The sequence below is a fragment of the Penicillium hordei genome, assembly GCF_028827395.1.
Source record: "Penicillium hordei strain IBT 12815 chromosome Unknown utg000001l_segment0_segment0, whole genome shotgun sequence".
In the NCBI taxonomy this organism is placed as follows: domain Eukaryota; kingdom Fungi; phylum Ascomycota; class Eurotiomycetes; order Eurotiales; family Aspergillaceae; genus Penicillium; species Penicillium hordei.
The window spans coordinates 7,441,249-7,462,224 of NW_026623142.1; the positions used below are offsets into that span (position 1 = coordinate 7,441,249).

General features: G+C 48.2%; 10 protein-coding genes across 10 annotated transcripts; 4 read left to right on the plus strand and 6 right to left on the minus strand.

The window, feature by feature from the left end:
- Window positions 1-36: 36 nt before the first annotated feature.
- On the minus strand, window positions 37-1,182 carry N7537_002806 (uncharacterized protein; the record flags this gene model as incomplete). Its single annotated transcript, XM_056893864.1, has 3 exons — window positions 37-558; window positions 624-770; window positions 931-1,182. 3 exons carry the CDS (start codon window positions 1,180-1,182, stop codon window positions 37-39), a joined length of 921 nt encoding a protein of 306 aa, XP_056758859.1.
- Window positions 1,183-2,832: 1,650 nt separating this feature from the next.
- N7537_002807 (uncharacterized protein) lies at window positions 2,833-3,257 on the minus strand (the record flags this gene model as incomplete). The annotated part of the gene is made up of 3 exons (XM_056893865.1): window positions 2,833-2,850; window positions 2,953-3,086; window positions 3,206-3,257. The coding sequence occupies 3 exons, from the start codon at window positions 3,255-3,257 to the stop codon at window positions 2,833-2,835; spliced, it is 204 nt and encodes a 67-aa protein (XP_056758860.1).
- A 1,831-nt stretch (window positions 3,258-5,088) lies between these two features.
- Window positions 5,089-5,742, plus strand: N7537_002808 (uncharacterized protein; the record flags this gene model as incomplete). Its single annotated transcript, XM_056893866.1, has 2 exons — window positions 5,089-5,106; window positions 5,170-5,742. The coding sequence occupies 2 exons, from the start codon at window positions 5,089-5,091 to the stop codon at window positions 5,740-5,742; spliced, it is 591 nt and encodes a 196-aa protein (XP_056758861.1).
- A 378-nt stretch (window positions 5,743-6,120) lies between these two features.
- On the minus strand, window positions 6,121-7,495 carry N7537_002809 (uncharacterized protein; the record flags this gene model as incomplete). Its single annotated transcript, XM_056893867.1, has 2 exons — window positions 6,121-6,354; window positions 6,413-7,495. The coding sequence occupies 2 exons, from the start codon at window positions 7,493-7,495 to the stop codon at window positions 6,121-6,123; spliced, it is 1,317 nt and encodes a 438-aa protein (XP_056758862.1).
- Window positions 7,496-7,753: 258 nt separating this feature from the next.
- N7537_002810 (protein N-lysine methyltransferase family protein) lies at window positions 7,754-8,888 on the plus strand (the record flags this gene model as incomplete). The annotated part of the gene is made up of 2 exons (XM_056893868.1): window positions 7,754-8,217; window positions 8,282-8,888. 2 exons carry the CDS (start codon window positions 7,754-7,756, stop codon window positions 8,886-8,888), a joined length of 1,071 nt encoding a protein of 356 aa, XP_056758863.1.
- A 323-nt stretch (window positions 8,889-9,211) lies between these two features.
- N7537_002811 (uncharacterized protein) lies at window positions 9,212-9,502 on the minus strand (the record flags this gene model as incomplete). Its single annotated transcript, XM_056893869.1, has 1 exon — window positions 9,212-9,502. One exon carries the CDS (start codon window positions 9,500-9,502, stop codon window positions 9,212-9,214), a length of 291 nt encoding a protein of 96 aa, XP_056758864.1.
- Window positions 9,503-10,587: 1,085 nt separating this feature from the next.
- On the plus strand, window positions 10,588-12,130 carry N7537_002812 (cytochrome P450; the record flags this gene model as incomplete). Its single annotated transcript, XM_056893870.1, has 2 exons — window positions 10,588-11,894; window positions 11,965-12,130. 2 exons carry the CDS (start codon window positions 10,588-10,590, stop codon window positions 12,128-12,130), a joined length of 1,473 nt encoding a protein of 490 aa, XP_056758865.1.
- A 4,558-nt stretch (window positions 12,131-16,688) lies between these two features.
- On the plus strand, window positions 16,689-18,111 carry N7537_002813 (type III PLP-dependent enzyme; the record flags this gene model as incomplete). Its single annotated transcript, XM_056893871.1, has 2 exons — window positions 16,689-16,992; window positions 17,054-18,111. The coding sequence occupies 2 exons, from the start codon at window positions 16,689-16,691 to the stop codon at window positions 18,109-18,111; spliced, it is 1,362 nt and encodes a 453-aa protein (XP_056758866.1).
- Window positions 18,112-18,498: 387 nt separating this feature from the next.
- N7537_002814 (CobW-like GTP-binding protein) lies at window positions 18,499-19,608 on the minus strand (the record flags this gene model as incomplete). Its single annotated transcript, XM_056893872.1, has 1 exon — window positions 18,499-19,608. The coding sequence occupies one exon, from the start codon at window positions 19,606-19,608 to the stop codon at window positions 18,499-18,501; it is 1,110 nt and encodes a 369-aa protein (XP_056758867.1).
- A 1,131-nt stretch (window positions 19,609-20,739) lies between these two features.
- On the minus strand, window positions 20,740-20,958 carry N7537_002815 (uncharacterized protein; the record flags this gene model as incomplete). The annotated part of the gene is made up of 1 exon (XM_056893873.1): window positions 20,740-20,958. The coding sequence occupies one exon, from the start codon at window positions 20,956-20,958 to the stop codon at window positions 20,740-20,742; it is 219 nt and encodes a 72-aa protein (XP_056758868.1).
- Between the last annotated feature and the right edge of the window lie 18 nt (window positions 20,959-20,976).

Sequence of the window (20,976 nt, forward strand, 5' to 3'; positions counted from 1 at the left end):
TATACACTTCAAATCACAGTTGATCAAAGGAACTACCTATAGCCTCCGAACACTAAATCTCAGCTTGAAAGTGTCCATCCCCTCATGGTAGTCTTTCATCATCTTATCCGCCCCAGCCCACTTCTCCATCCGAGTCTCAACCTCCCATTTTGTCCCCGTTTCACAACCAACCTGCTCCCAGAATTTCTTCCACGTCGCAGGGTCATGACGATAATGCTTCCCAGCGGCCTCCTTATCTTCTGGAGGCGGGGGGTTCACTAGACCAATCTGTCGCCCGATTAAAAGGGAGCCGGTTTTATCCTGGAGTAACCCGACAAGCCGCTTCGCAACTAGGAGCTGCTGGTTCCAGTTGAAAAGATGAAAGAAGGAAGCAGCGTTCACAATATCAATCTTGTGCGTGAGGTTCTTGACTAGATCGGAGTTGTCGTCGAATATGTCCGCTACAATAAACTGGGCTTCGAGGTGATCATGATCGTTGAAGAGATCGTATCCAATGTCGTAGAAGTCTTGGCGTAAGTCTGAAGCATAGAGATTTTCAGAGGGGACGCCGTCGAAGACCTGATTTGGCATGTTAGATTTGCATTCATTGCTCTGGACTCTGCGTAGGCTCCCTAGGGTCTTACTAGTTGACGCAGCTCTTGCCCGACTGCACATCCGACATCAAGCAGCTTCTGGCCGGACTTGAGTCTATCCAGGATTTCAGGGTAGAGCGGTGACTGTGGGATACTCAAATCCAGGAACCGGAATGACCCAATACAAGGGTACGGGAACTGAGAATATTTATTAGTATCTTTGATCAATGATAATCGATAGTCCCTTGGGGTGTGAATATTCCGTAGCCATCAATTGCGTCTGATGGGCATTACACACGTGAGCATTGCAAGCCACAGCGCCTCTACAACGGATTATCGGTAAGAAAGATATACTTACTACAGCAAATGCTCGATCTCTCTGGATCATCCCATCTTGGTTAGCATGGGCTATACCCCCATAGAATGGGAAATGACTCACTACTTTCTTCACATGGTCCACCACTTGTTCGGACGGAATTTTGCTGTACTTTTCTAGCAGAGACTTTGCTGGTTCAGGGACTTCGATCAATTCCGGCTCGTACCAGGCGAACTTGTGAGGATCGAAGCCGCCATCGAGGATGGATTTGAGATCGGACTCGGCTTTAGCCATGTTAGAGTAGATGGATGGGCCGAGGTTCGTTTAGAGCAATTAGTGCGAGTAGTTAGTCTTAGAGGGTTAAACGTGGTATGTCAAAACGGCGCGCCACTTGACGAATTGAAGAGATTTCTTGGTTCTTCAAAGCCTGGATAGCTAGTAAGATCATACCCTCTTACTCTATTGAATTTCGACAGCTTCGGGATCGAATTGGTGGCATAGTGGGGGTGGCCGGCTCGGTAGTTACTGCCTGAATCCAGCCGTATTATAGACCGCTTTTAGGCCTCTCTATGTAGTGTATTATAACCGGCATGGAATAACGAGGCGCATCAAAATGAAGCTTTTGTACTCCATACATATCCAGATATCTCCATCCTTTTCGGTCGTTGCAAGTCCAAAACAAAATGAAGCTTTTTATACCATGCAAATCCACGTATCTGAAGGTCCGCCGTACAGGTGGAAGTATATATTCGCCAAATATAGCTAGTTCGTGGTTAAAGTAATTTAATCCTTTCATCATTCATCATTAGCTCCTAGAAGTGGGCTATTCCTCTGTCATCCTGGAATAAATTATACAGTCCAAGTCATAATTAAGAGCAACTGCCGTACTATATACTAACTACTATTTCTACTCGGGTGCGATTAACACTAGTATATCCCGCAACATGCCTCCGGAGTTCTTAGAGGATGTTATAACTAATTCTTAAATCCTAAAGCTCTTAAAGTCTTCCGAGTGGGGACATGAGTCGAGAGTGAACAACCATCCGTAAGTGTCGGTAATACCTAGGACTAATTCCATATGTATATATTCTGCCATTGTTTATCCTTTCAAAGTTTGCAGCTGTTAGGAGAGAGGCCTACGGAGACGTCTAGGTGTATGGTGGAACGTGAGAAGATGGCTGAATAATGTAAGAACCTAAGTACTAGACTATGGAAGTTTGATAGTAGTACTATCTATCCATAACTGTACCTTTATGAGTGCGATCAAAGTGCTTATGGAATGTTCAGAATGAAAAGTAACAAGTGCCTTTTAGAAAATCATCCGCGTAAAATTAAAACATATATCAGTATAGAGATATTCTATCCTTTGCAAAAGCTGGATAATGATAAGATCAAAAAGGTTGCATAGTATACATCCTAGCACCTGCAATTCTCTAATCTCAACTCGCAGCTTTATCATGAGCCTGATTTCCGTAAACATTCCCTATCTCATTCTGTGTCACTGTCTGCAAGGGGGCATTTAGATCTCTTCTTTCTATCTGTATCACATAAAGTAGCTAATTGGTGGTGATACGAGATCAAGCTCTGCTCAGGTTGCGACGAAGTTATCTTTATTATTGACCTTACATGACTGCATCGGCCATACCTCTACAGATGTGGATGTTTGTGATAATGATGGTATTGTCGGCCAATGTTTATATATACAATGGCTAGCTGGCTATATACAATGAGGGCCAGCACTCCCTCCTAATTATAAACTCGCACCCACCCAACCCGTTTGTATCATAATTATAGTAACTTAGTTGCCGTTGCCGCCCCCGCCCCCATGGGCCTCACCACTGGCCTCACTACCGTCCCCCAAACTGGCCCCACCACCGGCTGGGTCAGCCGCCCCCCCCCCCCCCCCCCACTGGCCCCCCCGCTGGCCGCTGGCCGCCCGCATTGTCATTCATTAAGGCGCGGCTATACCAAAGAATCAACAGTCAGTATGTGGTTGGCATAGATCCTGCCAAGTGACATACCGTTCAATGTAGAATTTTGCCCACCAAAAAAAGACAATCCTACCTGCTTTACAAGCAGGCACAGGAGGACAACGCCACTCGCTTCCAGGGCAAGCAACGGGCCTTTCTCACTGGCGACGTGGAGGAGCTCCACGAGGACGGAGTCATCCTTGCCGTGGGGATGGATGGGCACTGGGACTGAAAAAAACGGGTCAGAAAGAGCCCAAAAAAGAGGCTTGAAAAGAGGCTTGAAAAGCGGCCTGGAAGGAGGCCTGGAAAGATGCCTGAACAGAGGCCTGAAGAGAGTTCAAACATACAGGCATAGGAAACGGACTCCAAAAACAGTAAAAAAATGATTAAAACAGTCATTTTGACGATATGTAATTATGCCAGAAAATGATGAAAAACGTGAAGTTCTTAAGTGGGCTACGAGATTGCTTTGTATACTACGGGGGAAGCAATGGCTTGTAGGGAAGGTATGAGCCTACGATATGATATAAGAGCTTAATCGGGTAGGCGCATTCACAATTTAAGGTAGAGTATAGTCGGCAAGGATGTAGCAATATCCATAGATCGAAGCCAGTCAGCGAGTCTTATCCCTCTCTTTATATAGGCCTATCTTTTGCAATCTGCCTATAGCTTGGTGGTGCATCAATCATATCAAACGGGTTCTCGTAGCTATCACCAACAAGCGCCCATAGTGCGACTCGTGTGATCCGGTGCCTAGCAAGTTTGCTTATTTCTTCGCGATATAGTTCTTTTAGTAATCTCTTATCTTCTTTAGAGACGTCAAAGCCTCGAGCTCTACAACAGCATCCACATTCAAAGGTACAATGTCCAACTCCAAGACCACGTATAGGATCAATCTTACGATTAAGACAACACCCACACCCACGAGCACAGCATCCATGTCGGCTAGCACAATCTTCAACAAGCACGCGGTGCATATACCATTTAGGATAGGACCGCCATAGCTCAAACGCTCTTAGCTGATGCCCATCTGCTAGATAGGAATGATAACACCACCACTTTTGCTCCAAGAACCAGTTGTCCAGAAACAAACGGAAGTTTCCTGTAAACTTATCAAACATGAAGATATATATACGAGGCCTCTGGTATAAGTTCTAGAATATTTCATTTTCTTTTCTTTTCTTTCCACCTTTCATATATCAAACATGCTCGCCCCTAGACATATATAATTTCACTATCCAAGCACAGACATCGTGCTTTCAGTATAGAGAGTCAACAGGGCTATATATAGTGTAGCGTCCAAATGATTCTTTGATAATGTTAGTTGCAATTAAGCAAATTCACGACCCATAATCCATCGACGCCTGAACTAACCCGCTATATCGATAGGACATATGGTTTCGAAAGATCGGTCTTCGAACCAGACATGAAACGGTTCTACTGGATATGGCGCACCGAATTCGCGCAGTGGACGAGGAATTCTACAACGAATATTTAAACATCATTTTAACTGGATGGGATGCGTAGTGCAGAACGCCATATCATATCCACCGACGAGCTCCTTGTTCACATCGAAGTTAAACACATCGAAGTGAAAGGCAAAGTTATTGCTTCTCATGTCTTCTACAAGAAGTGTGTTAGAATTCCATAGCCCGCTCTCGAACTGAGACTAACATAAACTGGTTAGCTCCCATACCGCGCACACCTCGACACGCCCTTCTGGTTCTAATAGTGATTCCGACTCTCCAGAATCTCAAATACAGGCTAGATCCCTTCGGGTATCTGGTTTCTACGGGTAGCACTAGTCATTAGCTTCTACAACAAACTCATTTCTACTCAAGCAACTATGCACCTAGATGTCTCCGTTTCAAACCTCCCTTCTAGCAGTAATCGTAGCTTGACTTCCGATCCAGCGGCCCTGCGTCTCAGTTTACATACTATCACACTCGGACACTTTTCTCTTTGTCTATGTAGTCATGGACGGTCAATACTATTGTATGGGTGAGCTACATCTTGAGATTACTACGTAAATACATTCAAACAGTTGGATGTATATTTAATGGATAATACCGGTATCTAACAATGGTGTGAATACATAGTGGAAAAAAGTAAAATTGTCTCAAAGACTTTCATTCTACTTACTAGTTACCCGTGGACATCACCTGTTCGGTCGTCAACCACAATACTTCATATCTAGTAGCATCAGAAGTAAATCTCAGTATCCAGAGCCATGTCTGACAATGGAAACGTCAGTGAACTATGATTACCTGTCTCCATCCCCTCCCCATCTAATACTATTCCTATATTCCAGTACACTTGCGTTCCGGTCATCAAATGGCTGATCAGAAACATCCGCAACGACGGCGTCGAAGGAGATGGAATCGCCACCTGGAACGCCATCCTGAATCTGCGATTCCCATCTACACAAGGCTTCTGCATTCGCCCGTATATCCACTGCGCTGTACGTGGAAATCTAGGCTGGGTCGAGCTTCAACTTTCCCATTTGAAAGACGGCCGCCAAGATCCAGTTCTTGTTCTGTACTATCAGCGCGTTGATAGGCAGAATGATAACCAGTGGGAAGATGGACAGAGAGAACTGGAGCTGTATCTTGCGTTTCGGTACCGTCACTTCACAGAAGATGCGGCTCCTATCTATGGCATCCTTGCGATTGGTGCCAAGTTGAAGGTCTTCGAGTACGATACTCCCTCCCGCAGTATCGAGCGATTTGTTCCGCCTTGGGATTTGGACCGTCATGATGAGCAGGTTTGGAATATGCTCAGGAAAATCAACAGGGACCATACCGGTAGTGGTGGCTATGAAAAGACAGGTGTGAAGGCTGAGTCGGGTGGGCATGGGTATGAAAGGCTGGAGATTTTCTGTTGAGGGAGACTCACGGGGTTTCATGCAGCAAGTCAAAGACTCTAGATTAGCTCTCGCTTGAGAAAGGATATGAGATTCTCGAAATGGGGAGGTATGGACAGCATGATGATGCTGCGTTGATGGGGGATGGGGACTGTGCAGCAGAAAATGAGCGCGATGCTGAATTCAGTATTCCAAAATCGATTAAGGTTTACCATAGTTTTCTTATCTTTTCAATTTGAAACGCTCAAGAAGTTCTGGCACCGTTGAGACTCTTGAATTCATGGGGTATAGTGTAACAAAGTCGCTCATAATATCATACAAAATAGGTGATTAATGGGAAAGGTCCATAATAGCCACCCAAAGCAAATTACAGCAATGCGTGGAGGCTCATTAATACGATCAATCGAGAGAAATCGTGTTTTCACCAAGCTCATGAGGAGACATATCCCTCGGCGAGGTTTTCGATAAGCCCGGAGAATCCACGGCCAAGGATGAAGGCGACATAGATAAGCGTGGGAACGGCTCGGTTAGGTTGTCGGACAACCGGCGGCTTGATGACTCGCTGAAGGTCCGTTTCGGGGTATTAAATTGATCTTGAGATCGGATACTTGGACTGGTGGATGTTGCGGCAGGCTAAACAAGTAATCTGGTTAGTTTCTTCATCGAGGCCGGAAGGTGAAAAATCTCATACTTTATCACCACCAACCGGATCAAGGCCTCGACTCAACGCCAACTCGTGTGCAGCAAGCCGGCGTCTCGCAATATCCGCTTCTTCTTCCAATGCGGCGCGCTGCTCTTCTGTCTTCAAGTCTGCCATTGACGGTGTGTCAATAATTTGAGCAATGGCGGCGTCATTGTAACTAGGCGATCGCTTTGGGGAGCGTTTCTTCTTCCGTTTTGCCTTTTTGGAGGACGCGGCGCCTAGACTGGACGCCGCCGCAGACTCTATAATTTCAGACTTCGCCCCGGACTGATCATCTGATTCCAAGCCTGTTCCCCGGCGCCCGAAAGCAAGCGCGAACTCATCATCAAGGGGCACTGCATCTTCCTCCTCATCACTAGGGAATAGATCCCCGCGCGAGCTAAGGGAGTTGTCCGTTCCGCGGGAAGATTGGGTGGCACTGCGATTCCTCCCATTAGGGGTCGGCGACAAGTGACCTCGATCATCATCGTCATCGCCCATAGCTTCCATTAGCGGCTCGTCTTCGTGCGCATAGCGCCGGGCGCCGGGGTGTTCTTGGAGATCAGCAGCCGAAGGCCGATACTTGACTCCCCTTGCACCGAATCTCCACGGAAAGCGTTCGAGAAAGCCAAGGAGAGAAGAACTGGGAATCACAGTTGGGTCGTCCCGGTTGTCCGGAATGTGCACGGTGCTCCTTCGCCGAGTGTTGCGTGTCCCGTAGCTCATCCTCCTGGGCCGACGCGGCTGGTCAGCAGCTCCGCGCGCCAGCCCGCTGCCAGCAAGGAGGCGGTCGAGTTCGCCAGTACCCCATCCGATTAAGCTATCATCATCTTCTTCATTGGCCCAGTCGTCGTAGAAATCAAAGTTGGCTTCGGTTTGGCCGCGTCGTCGCCGCCTTAGGTGGTCTTCTCGGCTCGGGAGGCAAGGTGCTGTACATACAGCCACACAGTTTCCAATGGATTCAAAACACGGGGATATGTAGTTGTGAGAGAAAGTATAAAGCCCCTCTTGGGCGGTTTCGTTGGCGGTCTCAAGGTTATGGGAGATCTGATTGATCCGTTGTCGGATGCGGGGGTCGCGCGGTCGCATCATCTTGAGCAACGGTGTAGATCAATAGACACTGCTAATGATAGATCTTGTGTGATTCGCTCCACCCGTCGCCGGCGACATTGGAAATGTTATGGAGGTAAGCAGGGGCAAGTGAAGTAGCAAGACGACCTCGGGGATCCCGACGATGTCATTCCTTGCTGAGTCAGCGCGGATAATCTTGGGGGAAATTTAGGTTGATGAAGATGCGATGAGGGAGACGCATTGAGGGGATTTAGAGAAAGTATTTTCTCTGTCTCCAAGATGGTTTACTATGTTCGATTCCTTAAAACCCCCAGGATTCAGCAACAGAAAGGGTCCATCTATCTCTCCGCTCTTATCTGCATCACAACTGATCTGGGAGACTCTTTTCTCGCTGAAGATATTGATTTGATGCTGATAGCTGAGAAATCCTCTGGGGCTACGTTTCAGAAAGAGACAAAATGGAATGCCAGTAACCGCGAACTCGCTATTACCCTGGGTCCTCTCCCATCCAATATGGCCCAGCAGTCTATGGTGTTGACGGTTAAAGTGCCGCACCCACCAGGATACTCTACACCCAAATATCCCCCCATACCATTAGTGGTTGCTGCAACAAGTGCCCCATTTGGGCCTCAATCGGTGCCAGCAGAAAAACTGGTTCAACGGCACATTCAATACAACGGCCGCGAATCACTACCCATAAAAATCTGGGAAGAGACAGGAAATAGCATTGCTCGGCACGTATGGTAAGCCATTGTTCTAGTTACCTTTTGTTTTCCCCCTCGACATGCTAAACGGGGATATTCTCAGGGATGCGGGCCTTGCAACAGTTACATATCTTCACATGATCTGTGAAAATATCAAGAAGAAAAACAAAGGCACTGAACCTAAAATACCAGCTTTGAAACGGGTCTTATCCAACGTCCGCAACGCACCTCTTCAGGTAGTTGAACTAGGGGCAGGATGTGGGATAGCGGGAATTGCATTGGCATCAATGCTTCCCAACTGTTCGGTCTTACTGACGGACCTCCCTGAGGTTGAGGATATAATAACACGCAATATTAATGCTGCCCAACTCGCAACCATGTCCAGTCTTCAGTATCAAAACCTTGACTGGGACAACCCACCAGATGAGCTCTGCCCCCGGCCCATTGAGCTCATTCTTGTCTCTGATTGTACGTACAATGCAGACAGTCTGCCAGCGCTAGTCTCTACGCTCGACCGATTGGTTCGGACATCTCCAGAGGCAATAATCTTGGTGGCTTTGAAGAGACGGCATGACAGTGAAACGGCGTTTTTCGACTTGATGCAGTCGGCAGGATTTACGGCGGTGCAGGACAGCGTTGAGATCCCCTCGCAACACGATGAGGTGGATGAGATTGAATTTTACTGCTACAGCCGACCAACTGGGGAATGATAGCATGGAACATTGGACCCGGGGATAAAATGAACAGTTACAAGGACAGTCCTCTTGGTCGAAAGAAAACATAAAACCTTACAGCTAACAATACAATAATGACATCTAAGCTTGGAAAACAAGCAAAAATCTGGTTTGTCTACAATCGCCGTGTACGAAGTGTCTCGTAGATGCTCCAATCCCGACAATGCGGTTTTTGCCCTGGAGATTAATCCTATAATTCATCCAATTCATGATATACAATCTGCATTTGACGGTTGAAATGTTCTATACTCCAAACGGCGGACCTTTGAATTACTACATGCTACTCTTAATGTGACGATCTAGGCCGGATCCGACTCGAAAAGGTACGCGTGCGCCGCGTTGGTGTGTCCATGATAAGTGCCATCGGGGTGATGGAAGAAGCCTTGGGCGCTGAAGCGGTCGCCGATAGGGCGCCGCAAGGCATTTTTCTGGGGCGACGCAAGTAGGTCCCAGAGCTTAGACGGCGACGTGGCCGGGCCGGCAAAGCGGCGGGCAGTGCCGATGATGGTGATAGGCTCGGGTTTGGACCTGACAGTTTTTTTTGTTCCAGAGCTTCCAGGAGTTTGATCTGGACTTCCCATCTTGCCCATGCCGGGCATTATATTTCATTATATCTCATTATATCTCTTCCATTTTGACGACCTCTTAGTATATCGCAGCCACCTTCTGTACTTGGCCCACAAATGCGATGCATACTTAGTGACTTGTTTAGACCGACATTGAGGGTGGAGTTTACATGTATTAACTACCTAGTGGCTACATGTACCCCCTTCTCTGTATTAGCGTATTTTGATATGCGGCCGGATTTTCTGCTAGTAATAAACACGTAAGCTTCATATCAGATAGTTACATTGAATTGTGAGGGTCTTTAGGGGCGAATGGAATAACTGAGGGGAATATTAAACAGAAATAGGATCGAATACTAAGTCCGAATACATAGGAGAAACTAGGTATTATACCCGGAAAATCATATGATAATAGGTACTAGACATACCATACAAAAGTGTATATACAGTTAGTCTCGATGTCCGCACAGATTGTGAAATAGCGGGTTTTGTCATTTTAGAGCAACCTCAGTCATCCATACCATACATTGTTCGTGCACCAGCTTTGTGTCATATCATAATAATTCTGGTGGTATTACACTGCGTATAAAACCAGAGATAACTAAAGATAGTATTTACAACATAATCCCCACAAACAACACAATCAGGCCCCGCCCAGGAATCATCCGCGACGTGCTAAACCTCTCTAGCAAGAAACCGCGTTGTTATATCAGTAGTTTCATTGGCTGCCGTCTTAACTGTACTTTTGCTAAAACCCCGCCCTTGCCGTCCCTTGATACAGCCCTGTCTAAGTGCGAGTAAATACGATTAGGTGTCGGACTGGGATATGCCCCGCCCCTTCCCCCCCCCTCTGGGCCCTATACAGGAACCGAGGTTTTTGTTAAGGTCTAGTGGTAAAATAGGCTGTATTTTTCCCACATTAGGAGCTAACGCATGATGTTTCGCCTGATAGAGGAGCTGCTAGAGTCAACGGCAGCTCGCCTTTTAAAGGGTCTAAATCAGGGGCTTAACTCGTCGGGTCGTACTTATCCAGCCCGGTGACCCTTCGGAACTTGGAGAACCAGCAGCCCGCCTAAACTGCTTGCTCCCTCGGGGTCGTGCCTAAAGCCATGCCGTACATGTCGATAGAAGCCGCCGTAGCTGCGGCGGTTGCGGCGTACCTAATTTCAAGTTTCATCTACAATATCGCCTTTCACCCGCTTCGTTCCTTCCCCGGCCCGTTGCTGTGGCGAGCCACCCGGCTCACCAAGTGCTACCACTTTCTCCGAGGCGATATGCCCTTCGCCGTGCGCGACCTCCACATACGCTACGGGCCGGTGGTGCGCATATCCCCCGAGGAGTTGGCCTTCGCCGACGCGCAGGCCTTCAAGGATATTTATAACCAAAAGATGGTCAAGTGGAAGGGCATGTATGGGTTCAAACCCGAACACATCCAGGACATCGCCGGCGTATCCGAGACGCGCCATCATGCTTTTATGCGCCGCCACCTCGCCGCGGGCTTCAGTGAGACGGCCCTGCGTAACCAAGAGAGCATCCTCGTCGACCATGTCGACTTGTTGATCCACCAGCTACGCGAGCGCAGCGCCGGCGGGCGGGTACCGCAAGACATGCGCAACTGGTTCAACTGGCTCACCTTTGACATCACGGGCACGCTGGTCTTCGGCGCCGAATTCGGTGGTCTCCGCCATGCCAAGTCGGCTGAGTGGGTGGCGATGATGACGGACAACGTCCGCGTCTTGATGTGGATGAGTGCCCTGCTCGGCTTCGTCGGTACAACCCTGCGCCGCGTGCTCGTCTGGATCCTTATGAGCGGCATTATCCCTTCTGTCGCAGCCCACGAGCAGAGGACGAAGAACATGCTGCGTGAGCGGATGGACCGTAAGGGTACCTACGATGACCGCGACTATATCATCGATGGCTTAATCAACATTAACGACCCAAGGGTCGAGTCTAATGCCGTGGTGCTTATCATGGCAGGCTCGGAGACGACGTCGACAGCCCTTACCGCCACGCTATTTGCGCTACTTCAGGCGCCTGAAAAGATGGCACGCATAACGAAGGAAGTGCGCTCGACGTTTAGCCGCGATGAAGACATCACCATGGCTTCCACTCTGGACAAGCTGCCGTATCTTATGGCTTGCTTAAGCGAGGGCCTGCGGTGGTACCCCCCTTCGGTGTCCGGCTTGGCTCGAGTAGTCCCAAAGGGCGGTGCTAAGATTTGTGGCCACTATGTTCCCGAAGATACTATTGTCGCCGCATGGACCTGGTCCGTGACACGAGATACGCGGTATTTTACCGACGCGTACAGGTTTCATCCCGAGCGGTGGCTCCTAGGGGAGGACGAGCGCTTCGCCAACGATGAGCTAGATGCGTCGCCGCCCTTCAGCATTGGGTCCAGGAGCTGTATTGGTAAAAAGTAAGTGGATGCCTTATTGTCTGTCTGCACCGAAACCTTGTCTGTTGACTAACATTTGCTGATGCAATAGCCTCGCCATGGCCGAATTGCGCCTTACACTGGCCCGCCTGGTTTATAACTTCGATTTATCATTGGCCTCGCCGTTCAAGGGTGACTGGTTTAAGGGCCAAAAAGCATATCTTGTCTGGGACAAGCCGTCCGTGATGGTGACCTTGACCCCAACGGGCGAGTCCTGATCTGGCTGGCCTGGTCCCCGGCAGTTGAGTCGTGTTGTTCATTCGCCGCTCTTCTTCCAGGATATTTTATTTTCCAGGTCACAGAGGCATTGTAAGCCAGATTAGCCTATGGCCGACCGAGAACTAAGCCTACCTCGCCATTTTCCCAAATAGGTGGCCGCTCGATGTTAAGAGGAGTAGGGTTTGAGCATGATAGGGACATGAACAGGATCCTGTGCGAAGTAACAAGCGTTAGTATCACAAATAAAATAAAGTTTATGTCTGAGAGATTTCGACACAAGATAATAGAGGAATCTCCTGAATTGAGGCTGTGATGCTGTGAAATAATCAAGTGATAATGTGATAGTATTTGAAGGGAGAAGGGTTCCACCATAGCTTGCCGTACATTTGGATATTGCTGAGGCAGCCGTTTCTTGCACCATCGGCTCCCCGTTGTTTTCTGGAAAATCCTTCCGTAGTGGGTCCTTTCCGTAATGGGGCTGAAGTGGCCGCTTGATCAATCCGTCGGGTGGGTCAGGTTGGAACAGCCAATCATGGGGGTTGCAAAAAAAGAGGACCTTAAATTGAATACGGGTATACATCGGATCAATAAGCACAGCGTTGTACGTCGGGCTTGTAGGTACACATTCCCTAAAATAAATGAGAATCGCAATCGAATTCACGATATACCCCGGTGAACATTCAAAAGGGGCCATAAAAAAAAGAAATAGACCCATCTTTTAAGTCCAGCCTCACTAACACGTCCAATCAAATAGGAAAGGGATGGAGGTCTGCAGGCACTACGGGTAGTATAGCGGTTCACCTGGATCTAAGGAACTAGCATCGTTAGCGGCTGTACCTGCATCAGCCCTCATAATGAAAACAGCGGTTGACCCCGCCTGCTAAACCGAAGATTGGCCGATCAAGCGGATCATCGCCTCCAATTCGGCATACGCCATGTGTGGGATTAAATGGGACCTAACTCGTTAGGGTTGAGATAGTCAGAGCAGGGGCCGTGAGTACTGCTCTAGAAACCCTAGTCGGAGCAGCATTAATACAAAAAAGCACGAGTACACTTTACAATTCAAGATTGATCAGACTTTCCAGCATTTGGAAATACATATACAGCGCTAAATTAAAGCGGAAAAGGTTGTCCTTTCACCCATTGGCCAGTGCCCTGCACCCCCCTTGTTGCCTCGATATGTGCTTTCTATTCGACCAGTCACGTATCGACCTGATAGTTTGCCATATATCGACAGCATGCTCTAGATCCTATGCAAATCACATGTGTACTCGAACACATTTTCTTCTCATAGTAAAGTGTAGAGCAACTCGCCACTGTTGCTCCTTCCATTCAGTTCCCCAGACAATTGCAATTTTAGAACCTCTACCCCCCGAAGGGGGCGATCAGACACTCCACAATGCACAAGAGGAGATTCAACCTCCCATAGCCTCCGAAGGAACATCCCAGTATATCACGGGTCTCAAGCTTGGCCAGTTGTTGCTACAGTTACTTTAGTAACATTTCTAATCCTTCTTTATATGTCTATTATTGTCAGGGGTTTGAAATACATTTTCCTTACCTTCCTCACGGCTTTTGAATTGGGTTCGGCGCTATATGATGCTGCAAGTTCATCTAAGAGGTTGATTGTCGGATGAGCCGTTGCAGGGATGGGGGGCCCAGGTCTTGTCATTGGAACTTTAGCAATCATTGTGGCGGCCGCTCCTAAGCATCAGCAAACAGGTAAGTACATACCAGCTAGACCAACCTTCTAATTACTATCTATACGCTAACATAGTACTTCCTTTTGATCGGAGTCACGATGGGTCGTAAGTAACTGAGATAGGTACACTCTTCGCCAACTAGTCGCCATCTAACGTTTTACATCGGTCAGTCAGCTTGGTATCATGTGTGGACCCTTGCTCGGGGGTGTATTTACCCAACACGCGAGTTGGAGATGGTGTATGCTGTCCTTTGCTTTTCCACCCACAAGTCCCTTAAGCTTATTATTGTACTAGGGTTCTATGTGAATCTCCCTATCGGGGCAGTCACTGCCTTCATCATCATCATTCATATATCAAATCTAAATTCATCTCTCACCGATGGAACATTCGTCGAGAAGCCAATGGGCAAGATATGGGGCTTTTTAAGAAATCCAGACCTTGTAGGCTTCATGATATTCGCTGGAGTTGCATTGATTGTGTTCGTGTTATGGGAGCGTACTGTTGGCGATGTAATCGCTATGATTCCTGGTTCGATCGCTAGCATCAGAAAAGTTTGGTGCTCTTGTTTCTTTATGGGGTTATTTTCCGGATCTCTGCTCATCTTCTACTATCTACCCATTTATTTCCAGGCCGTGAAGAATGCTTCACCTTCTTTTTATAGGTGGGCCGACGCGAGTTGTAAACTGGAAGGGATATGTTGGAATCGTACTGTACGCTGACTGCTATGGGGTCGAGGATATAAAACAAATATCTATCCCAGTATGACAAGAAAGACATAGCCACTTGGCGGGCATCTTATTGGCATAATATTTCATATCCTTGGTGTGTATATTCCTAAGGCATCTTTCCATATATCCTTTCAGTGTTCTTTCTTCTGGAACTGTGAAACAACGGACCCACAAAAAGGATAATGGTGGATTAGTTCCGCCTTTTTAAAGTGCGTAGAACCAGTTGCGAGGTAGCAAAATTCAGCAGGTGGATAAGTAGTTATGTTGATGTCAAACCGAAGTCACGGAAGAAATGCCCGAAGCATAAATTGTTAGGAGCCTTAACGGGTTGGAAATAGCTCTTCTTCTGATGCCTACATATGGGATAATCTACTTTTGTAGTCGACTGAATGCGGAACTCTGCCCGGTGAGGGTTGGATAAAGTTTATGAAGCCTCTAGTCGTTGGTGAGCCATGGGCAGCTTTTCTTTTTACCTCAACAGGATCAATATACTTATGGAGTAGGTTCATCACTAGAGTTACATTGGAAGTCACTAAATTATGTGATAATGAGAAGCGTTCTGCATTTTCTAAACGATCACATCCTACAGGCTTCATTATCCCATCACTCAATGGCATAATTTTCGAAGGCAATCTACCTCTTCGGCCACAAGAACCAAGTTTGTGCCCAACCAAGCATGGCTAGCTAAGCTGGACAGGAAAGCGAATTTCCCCGTGATTGAACTAGGGTTCAGCTGGATGTTGAAGCGACTTAGGCCAATTGGAAATGGAAACAACTATGGATGATCATTTCCTGGTCTGTGCACGGAAGTGGAATCAACAGTGCGTCATTATGGGTTCTCGCCCAAGGGCCCATTTTACTCAAACAGCTTGATCCCAGTCCTGGCCCAGTCCTGGCTCAGTGGTGACAGGGTATCTTTAGAGTATATTTCTCGGCATTGTGCATTAGAACACCTGCAAGTATATTACATACATGTATGTCGGTGTACTAAAATTTAAACCTTCCGGTAGTACAGAGTATAGGGTACCAATAATACGGCCACGTATGTATCTGGATGTACGGAGTACCCGAACTCTTCAAATGTTCAAATGCTCATCAAACAGGGATATACTCCCGGGAAGTTCAAGGGCAAATCACAGATTACACACACACCGCTACCATTGAATCCAGCAATTCCGATAGCTGGGGGTTGACTCCTGCATCATGCAGTCACACCTAGGATAGGAAGAGCTATAGCAGAGGAAAATAATAATGGATGCCTAAAGGCCCGAAATAATCGCGCATGATTGTCCGAAAGAGTAATAGAACGAAAGAGATCGAGAAGAGAGGACGATAACTAGAGAACCCTTTTTCCGGGCTGAGTCAGCACCGCTTTTTTTCCCCCCACGAAGCTCTCCGTCATCTCTTCAAGGCTCTGCAGGACTCTTTTGCAACATCCTTTCTATTTGGGCTCTACAGCTATTATTTAGGTGAGTCTTTTATTTGCAAGTTAACTTGATTTGGATGTCCGTGTGTGACCCCGTGCGGCGTTTTATTTCCCCCAATGGTCGTGTGCCCTAAGCCTCGCTCACTGGCCCCCCCCCCCAAAAAAGAAAAATTTCTCAAATCCAAAAAAATCTCTCCCTTCCTTCTCATCCGTCCTTTTTTCTCTCTCATAGTTATCATAGCACCTGGAACATACCAGGCTTGCTAACCACTCGTCTGCTCTTAGATCTCTTTGGTCCTTTAGGTCCACTCCTCAGACCCTGCCTTTGGAATCCCCAAAGGCGATTTGGTCACCACGGCTCCAGTAGCCTCCCTTCTGGTTCTTAGCCAAATTGTCTCCACTCAACGTCTCCGCGACACTCTTAACAACATTCCACCTCCTGGTCCTCTCTGAACTCTCGTCCGGTGCGCCTTTTTTCGTCCCGTTGACGACCCCGGAGATTATTCCCTCGTTCTCTGAGCTGCCGCATAGGACTTCTTTCAAGGTTCTTCCTCTTCAGGGGGAAGGGTCTCGGAGGCTTGGTCCAGTCAACTACGGTTGTGACACTTTTCGTCCTCCCTAACGCGCAGTCGCCTGCCGGTTTTAAAAACCTCTTATTATCTCTCTGTTTTCTATTCAAATTGTGCTGAGTCGCAGCGGCATGGTTATGGCACCGACTGCGTGTGTATCGACTGCTGAAGTATGCACCTTCAAAAAAGACTATACCAATAGTCTGGACCATCTCGGTCTCGTGAGCAGTCATGGCGGGGACAACAATTTGTTGCAATCATCGTTGACTGCCAAGGAACTTGTTTTGGATGTGCTGAAGAAGCGGGCGGCGGAAGTGGATGTGGACCACTGTGGTCCTGGTGAAGAGGATGCCTTTTACGTGGCGGATATGGGTGAAGTGTACCGCCAGCATATGCGCTGGAAGATGAATTTGGGCCGTGTGAAGCCCTTCTATGGTAGGCATCTCTCTGCCACTGGGTCGCCCCCTCTGGAGCCCTGCTAACGAACAATCAACAGCTGTCAAGTGTAACCCGGACCCGGAAGTCCTCCGGCTCATGGCCCAGCTTGGAAACGGTTTCGACTGTGCCTCCAAGTCTGAGATCGATATGGCCCTTCAGACGGGCATTGATCCTAGCCGCATTATCTATGCTCAGCCTTGCAAGACCAAGTCTTACTTGCGCTATGCCGCCGAGGTCGGCGTCAAGCAGATGACCTTCGACAATGCCGACGAGCTGTACAAGATCAAGGCTACCTTCCCTGAGGCGGAGCTTTACCTTCGCATCTTGACCGATGATTCGACCAGCCTGTGCCGGCTCAGCATGAAGTTCGGTGCTTCCATGGACCAGGCTCGTTCCTTGCTTGAATTGGCTTATAAATTGGACCTCAAGGTTGTCGGTGTGAGTTTCCACGTCGGATCTGGTGCCGAAGATCCCGGAGCTTTCCTCAAGGCCGTGCAGGATGCGCGCTTGGTCTTCGATCATGCGGGAGAAATCGGCCACGAACTCCACACTCTGGATGTTGGCGGCGGCTTCTGCCAGGACACATTTGAGAAGTTCGCGGGTATGCTGGGCGAAGCCGTGGACAACTATTTCCCGCCGAACATTCGTGTGATCGCCGAGCCCGGTCGCTACTATGTAGCCACTGCCTATACTCTCGCCGCCAATGTCATTGCGCGGCGTGACATTCCGGATCCCGCTGATCCCTCTCGCGATGCTTTCATGCTGTATCTGAACGACGGCGTCTATGGCAACTTTTCGAACATCATCTTCGATCATCAGCATCCCGTCGCCCAGGTTCTCACCTGCGCCTCGGACGGCTCCCAGCCTGGTTCTCCGAACTCTGCGACTTCGGAGGACACCACTTACTCTATCTGGGGCCCAACCTGCGATGGCATCGATGTTATAAGTGAGCGTATTTCCTTGCCTGGCCTTCTGAACACCGGTGACTGGCTCTACTTCGAGGAGATGGGAGCCTACACCAAGTGCAGCGCTACCCGTTTCAATGGCTTCTCTGACAACCACGAGGTGATCTATATCTCGAGTGAGCCTGGTGCCTCTGCTTTGCTCAACTACTAGTTTGAAATTTGTTTTGCTTGACTTTTTACAATTGTGTTTTGTTTGGAATCACTTCTTGTTCGGTGACCTCTACCCTTCGGGGCCCGTCTAATATAGTATCTATCGTGCGTTCTCGCTACGTATGGGATCGTGTTTTTCGCCCACTAGATTCAAAGTTAGAGTAGAGCTCATCTTGTTACATCAAAATTAAGACTAGATAGATACCTTTTGGTATCTGTTGTGTCTGACAATTTTTCTCTATGATTATCGTTCTTTCTTTCGGGCGTAAAATATGAGACGTCTTGTTTGATTATGGGTGTATCATGCTCTATCATCATATTTATAAGGTATCACGAGAAATAAACAAAATCACGGCATCTATAAACAGAAGCCAGGCCCGGAAAAAAACTAGAACAGGCGCTCCACACTCAACTCCACACCCTCTCCCTCGCCCGCCTGGACTAGTCCACCACCTTCAAGCTTCTTCTTCCACTTGGCCGACTCGTATCGAGCCAGAATCAATGTGATGCGGGCAATAACAGCCGGATCTGCAGACTCCGCAACCACAGCGGAAGGAGTGCTTGTCCAGCGTCCAAACGCCCAGTTGAGAATATAATACTGCACCCCAGAGGTCTCGATCTTCTCTCTCGTATTCAAATTATCTGATGACTCCACCGGAAGATCCTGGTTCGAGCAGCGAACAATCCCCTTGATGCGATACACCTCCTCACGAGGCGCCAAAGAGAGGAACCGCTCGAGAGCAGCAACATCCACCGTCTTCCCCTCAACATCAGACTTCAACAAAACAGACAGAACCTCAACCTCAGACTGATGATCATGCTGGTGCTGATGTTCATGTTCATGTTCATGTCCATGTCCATGGTCCCCGGTAACCCCATCCTCAGACTCCTTAAACAAAGCCCCATCAATCCCAAGCATAACATCCATATCAACCCGACCTTTATTCGACTTAACCCAAGGTGTCTCAACCTCCAAATCCCCAACCCGATCAAGACAAACATCAAACCGTTCCGGCAAATCCTCCCACTTATTAAACACAATCAAATCGGTATACCTCGCCTGGATCTTCGCCGTGTACGAAGTATCCTCATACCCCTCCCAGTTCTCGACATCAATAACGCTAATAACACCATCGAGAACGAAGTGTCCGCCCTCTTCGCGCGCAAGCCGATTCACCTCCATCGCGAGCGTTGCGGGGAACGCGCTGCCGCTGGTCTCGATCACGATGCGGTCGGGTTGGACTTCGTTACGGAGCTGTTCTAGTGCGTCGCTGAGTTGGCCGACGAGGTTGCAGCAGATACAGCCGTTGAGCATTTCGCGCACGCCGCTGATGGATTGTGTTGAGGCTAGCTGGGAGTCCACGGCGACATCGCCGAATTCGTTTTTCAGGAGGGCGAGCTTGTAGGTCTTTGGGAGTTGAGGGATTAGGTTGAGGAGGAGAGTCGTTTTCCCTGAGCCCAGGAACCCCGTCACGATTGTTATGGGGATTGGCGCCATTTTGTGGTGGTTGGCGACTGTGTTGGTGTTTGAGATTGTTGCATGTTGGCGGCGTCAGGCTATCGCGGATCACCCGATGGAGGGGTAGCCCTAGTTTAGGAGCCCTAATTACCATTTTGGGGTTGCAGATGTAGCGGTGTCGACTTCAACTTAAAAGTGATTTTTTTCTCCAAAGGGAAAGTAATATTACCCATTATCTAGGTCTTCGATCAATTGAATAGGAATGGCAAGTAAGTACGGTACATCCGAGAAGTGCAGGCTTGCACATGGCAACGATCGCTAAACAAACCACCCAAAATGAACGCGAGTTCGGGCGGTTGCCTCAATATCTGCTAGATCAGGCTATATTTAGATATTTGCGCTATCCTGATGACCCCCAAAATCATGTTCTTGACACTATCATGCCATAGAATACTCACGGCGGTATCAGGTAGATGCTTACTCCCTCACCTCAAGACGGAGTTTATTTGTGTCCCAGGTAGCATGGAAGGCTTACGTATGATGCAACTTATGTATCTAGTCCCATGCTGTATGGCAGGATAAATCGTTCTGCGTGGTGATTTCAGTAGTTGCACTGTTTATTCGTATGAGTCAAGAGACAGGCTGACCATAAGTACTACCTGGGTACTTGGGTAACACCTAGGCAACCCATGGAGGTGACTGGAAAGCGCTAACAAGGCTACTCGTCAAAAGGAAGTTCCATTCTCCCATGTCTACTTTCCTTCATGTAGATACAATAGAAATGAAGCCACCCAAGTCATCTTCCCAATGTGGCAAGCTGCGTATGTACCCTTTAAGTTGGGCTTACCCCTGAATTCTGGCGAATATATAATGCACGTCTTCCCTTTTAGCAATAATCAAGTCATCTCCGTATCTCTAGGACTATCTTATAACATCATAGTTCATCCATATGACGCACAAATACACACCAAGATGCAAGGTGAATGCGAGAGTTGAGATTGAGTAGTTGAAAAGAAATCACGGAGACTAGTATGGTTATATACACCACGAGATTCACGGGATATGCCCCCAATAATTCAGACCTGGATGACTCTGATGCACGCAAGAGCTTTCAAGGAACGGCAGTTACCCAAATCCGACCCCAACAATCAGATGGTATCGCACGAAGTATTAATGTCTTGAGACAGACCGACTCTTCGACCCCGTTGTTCCCTTGGTCGGTCTATCGCTCGCCCTATTCCATGATCGATTCTCAGACTCAGACCGCTCGCGGCGGGAGTGACGTGCCGGTGCACCGCGGCGGGTAACTACCGAGTGGTCTGTGGACTGCTGGTTGTGGTTTTGCTCGGATTCGGCAGAACGATTCATACTTCCGGATCGGGAGCGCATTTTGTATGATGGAGTTTA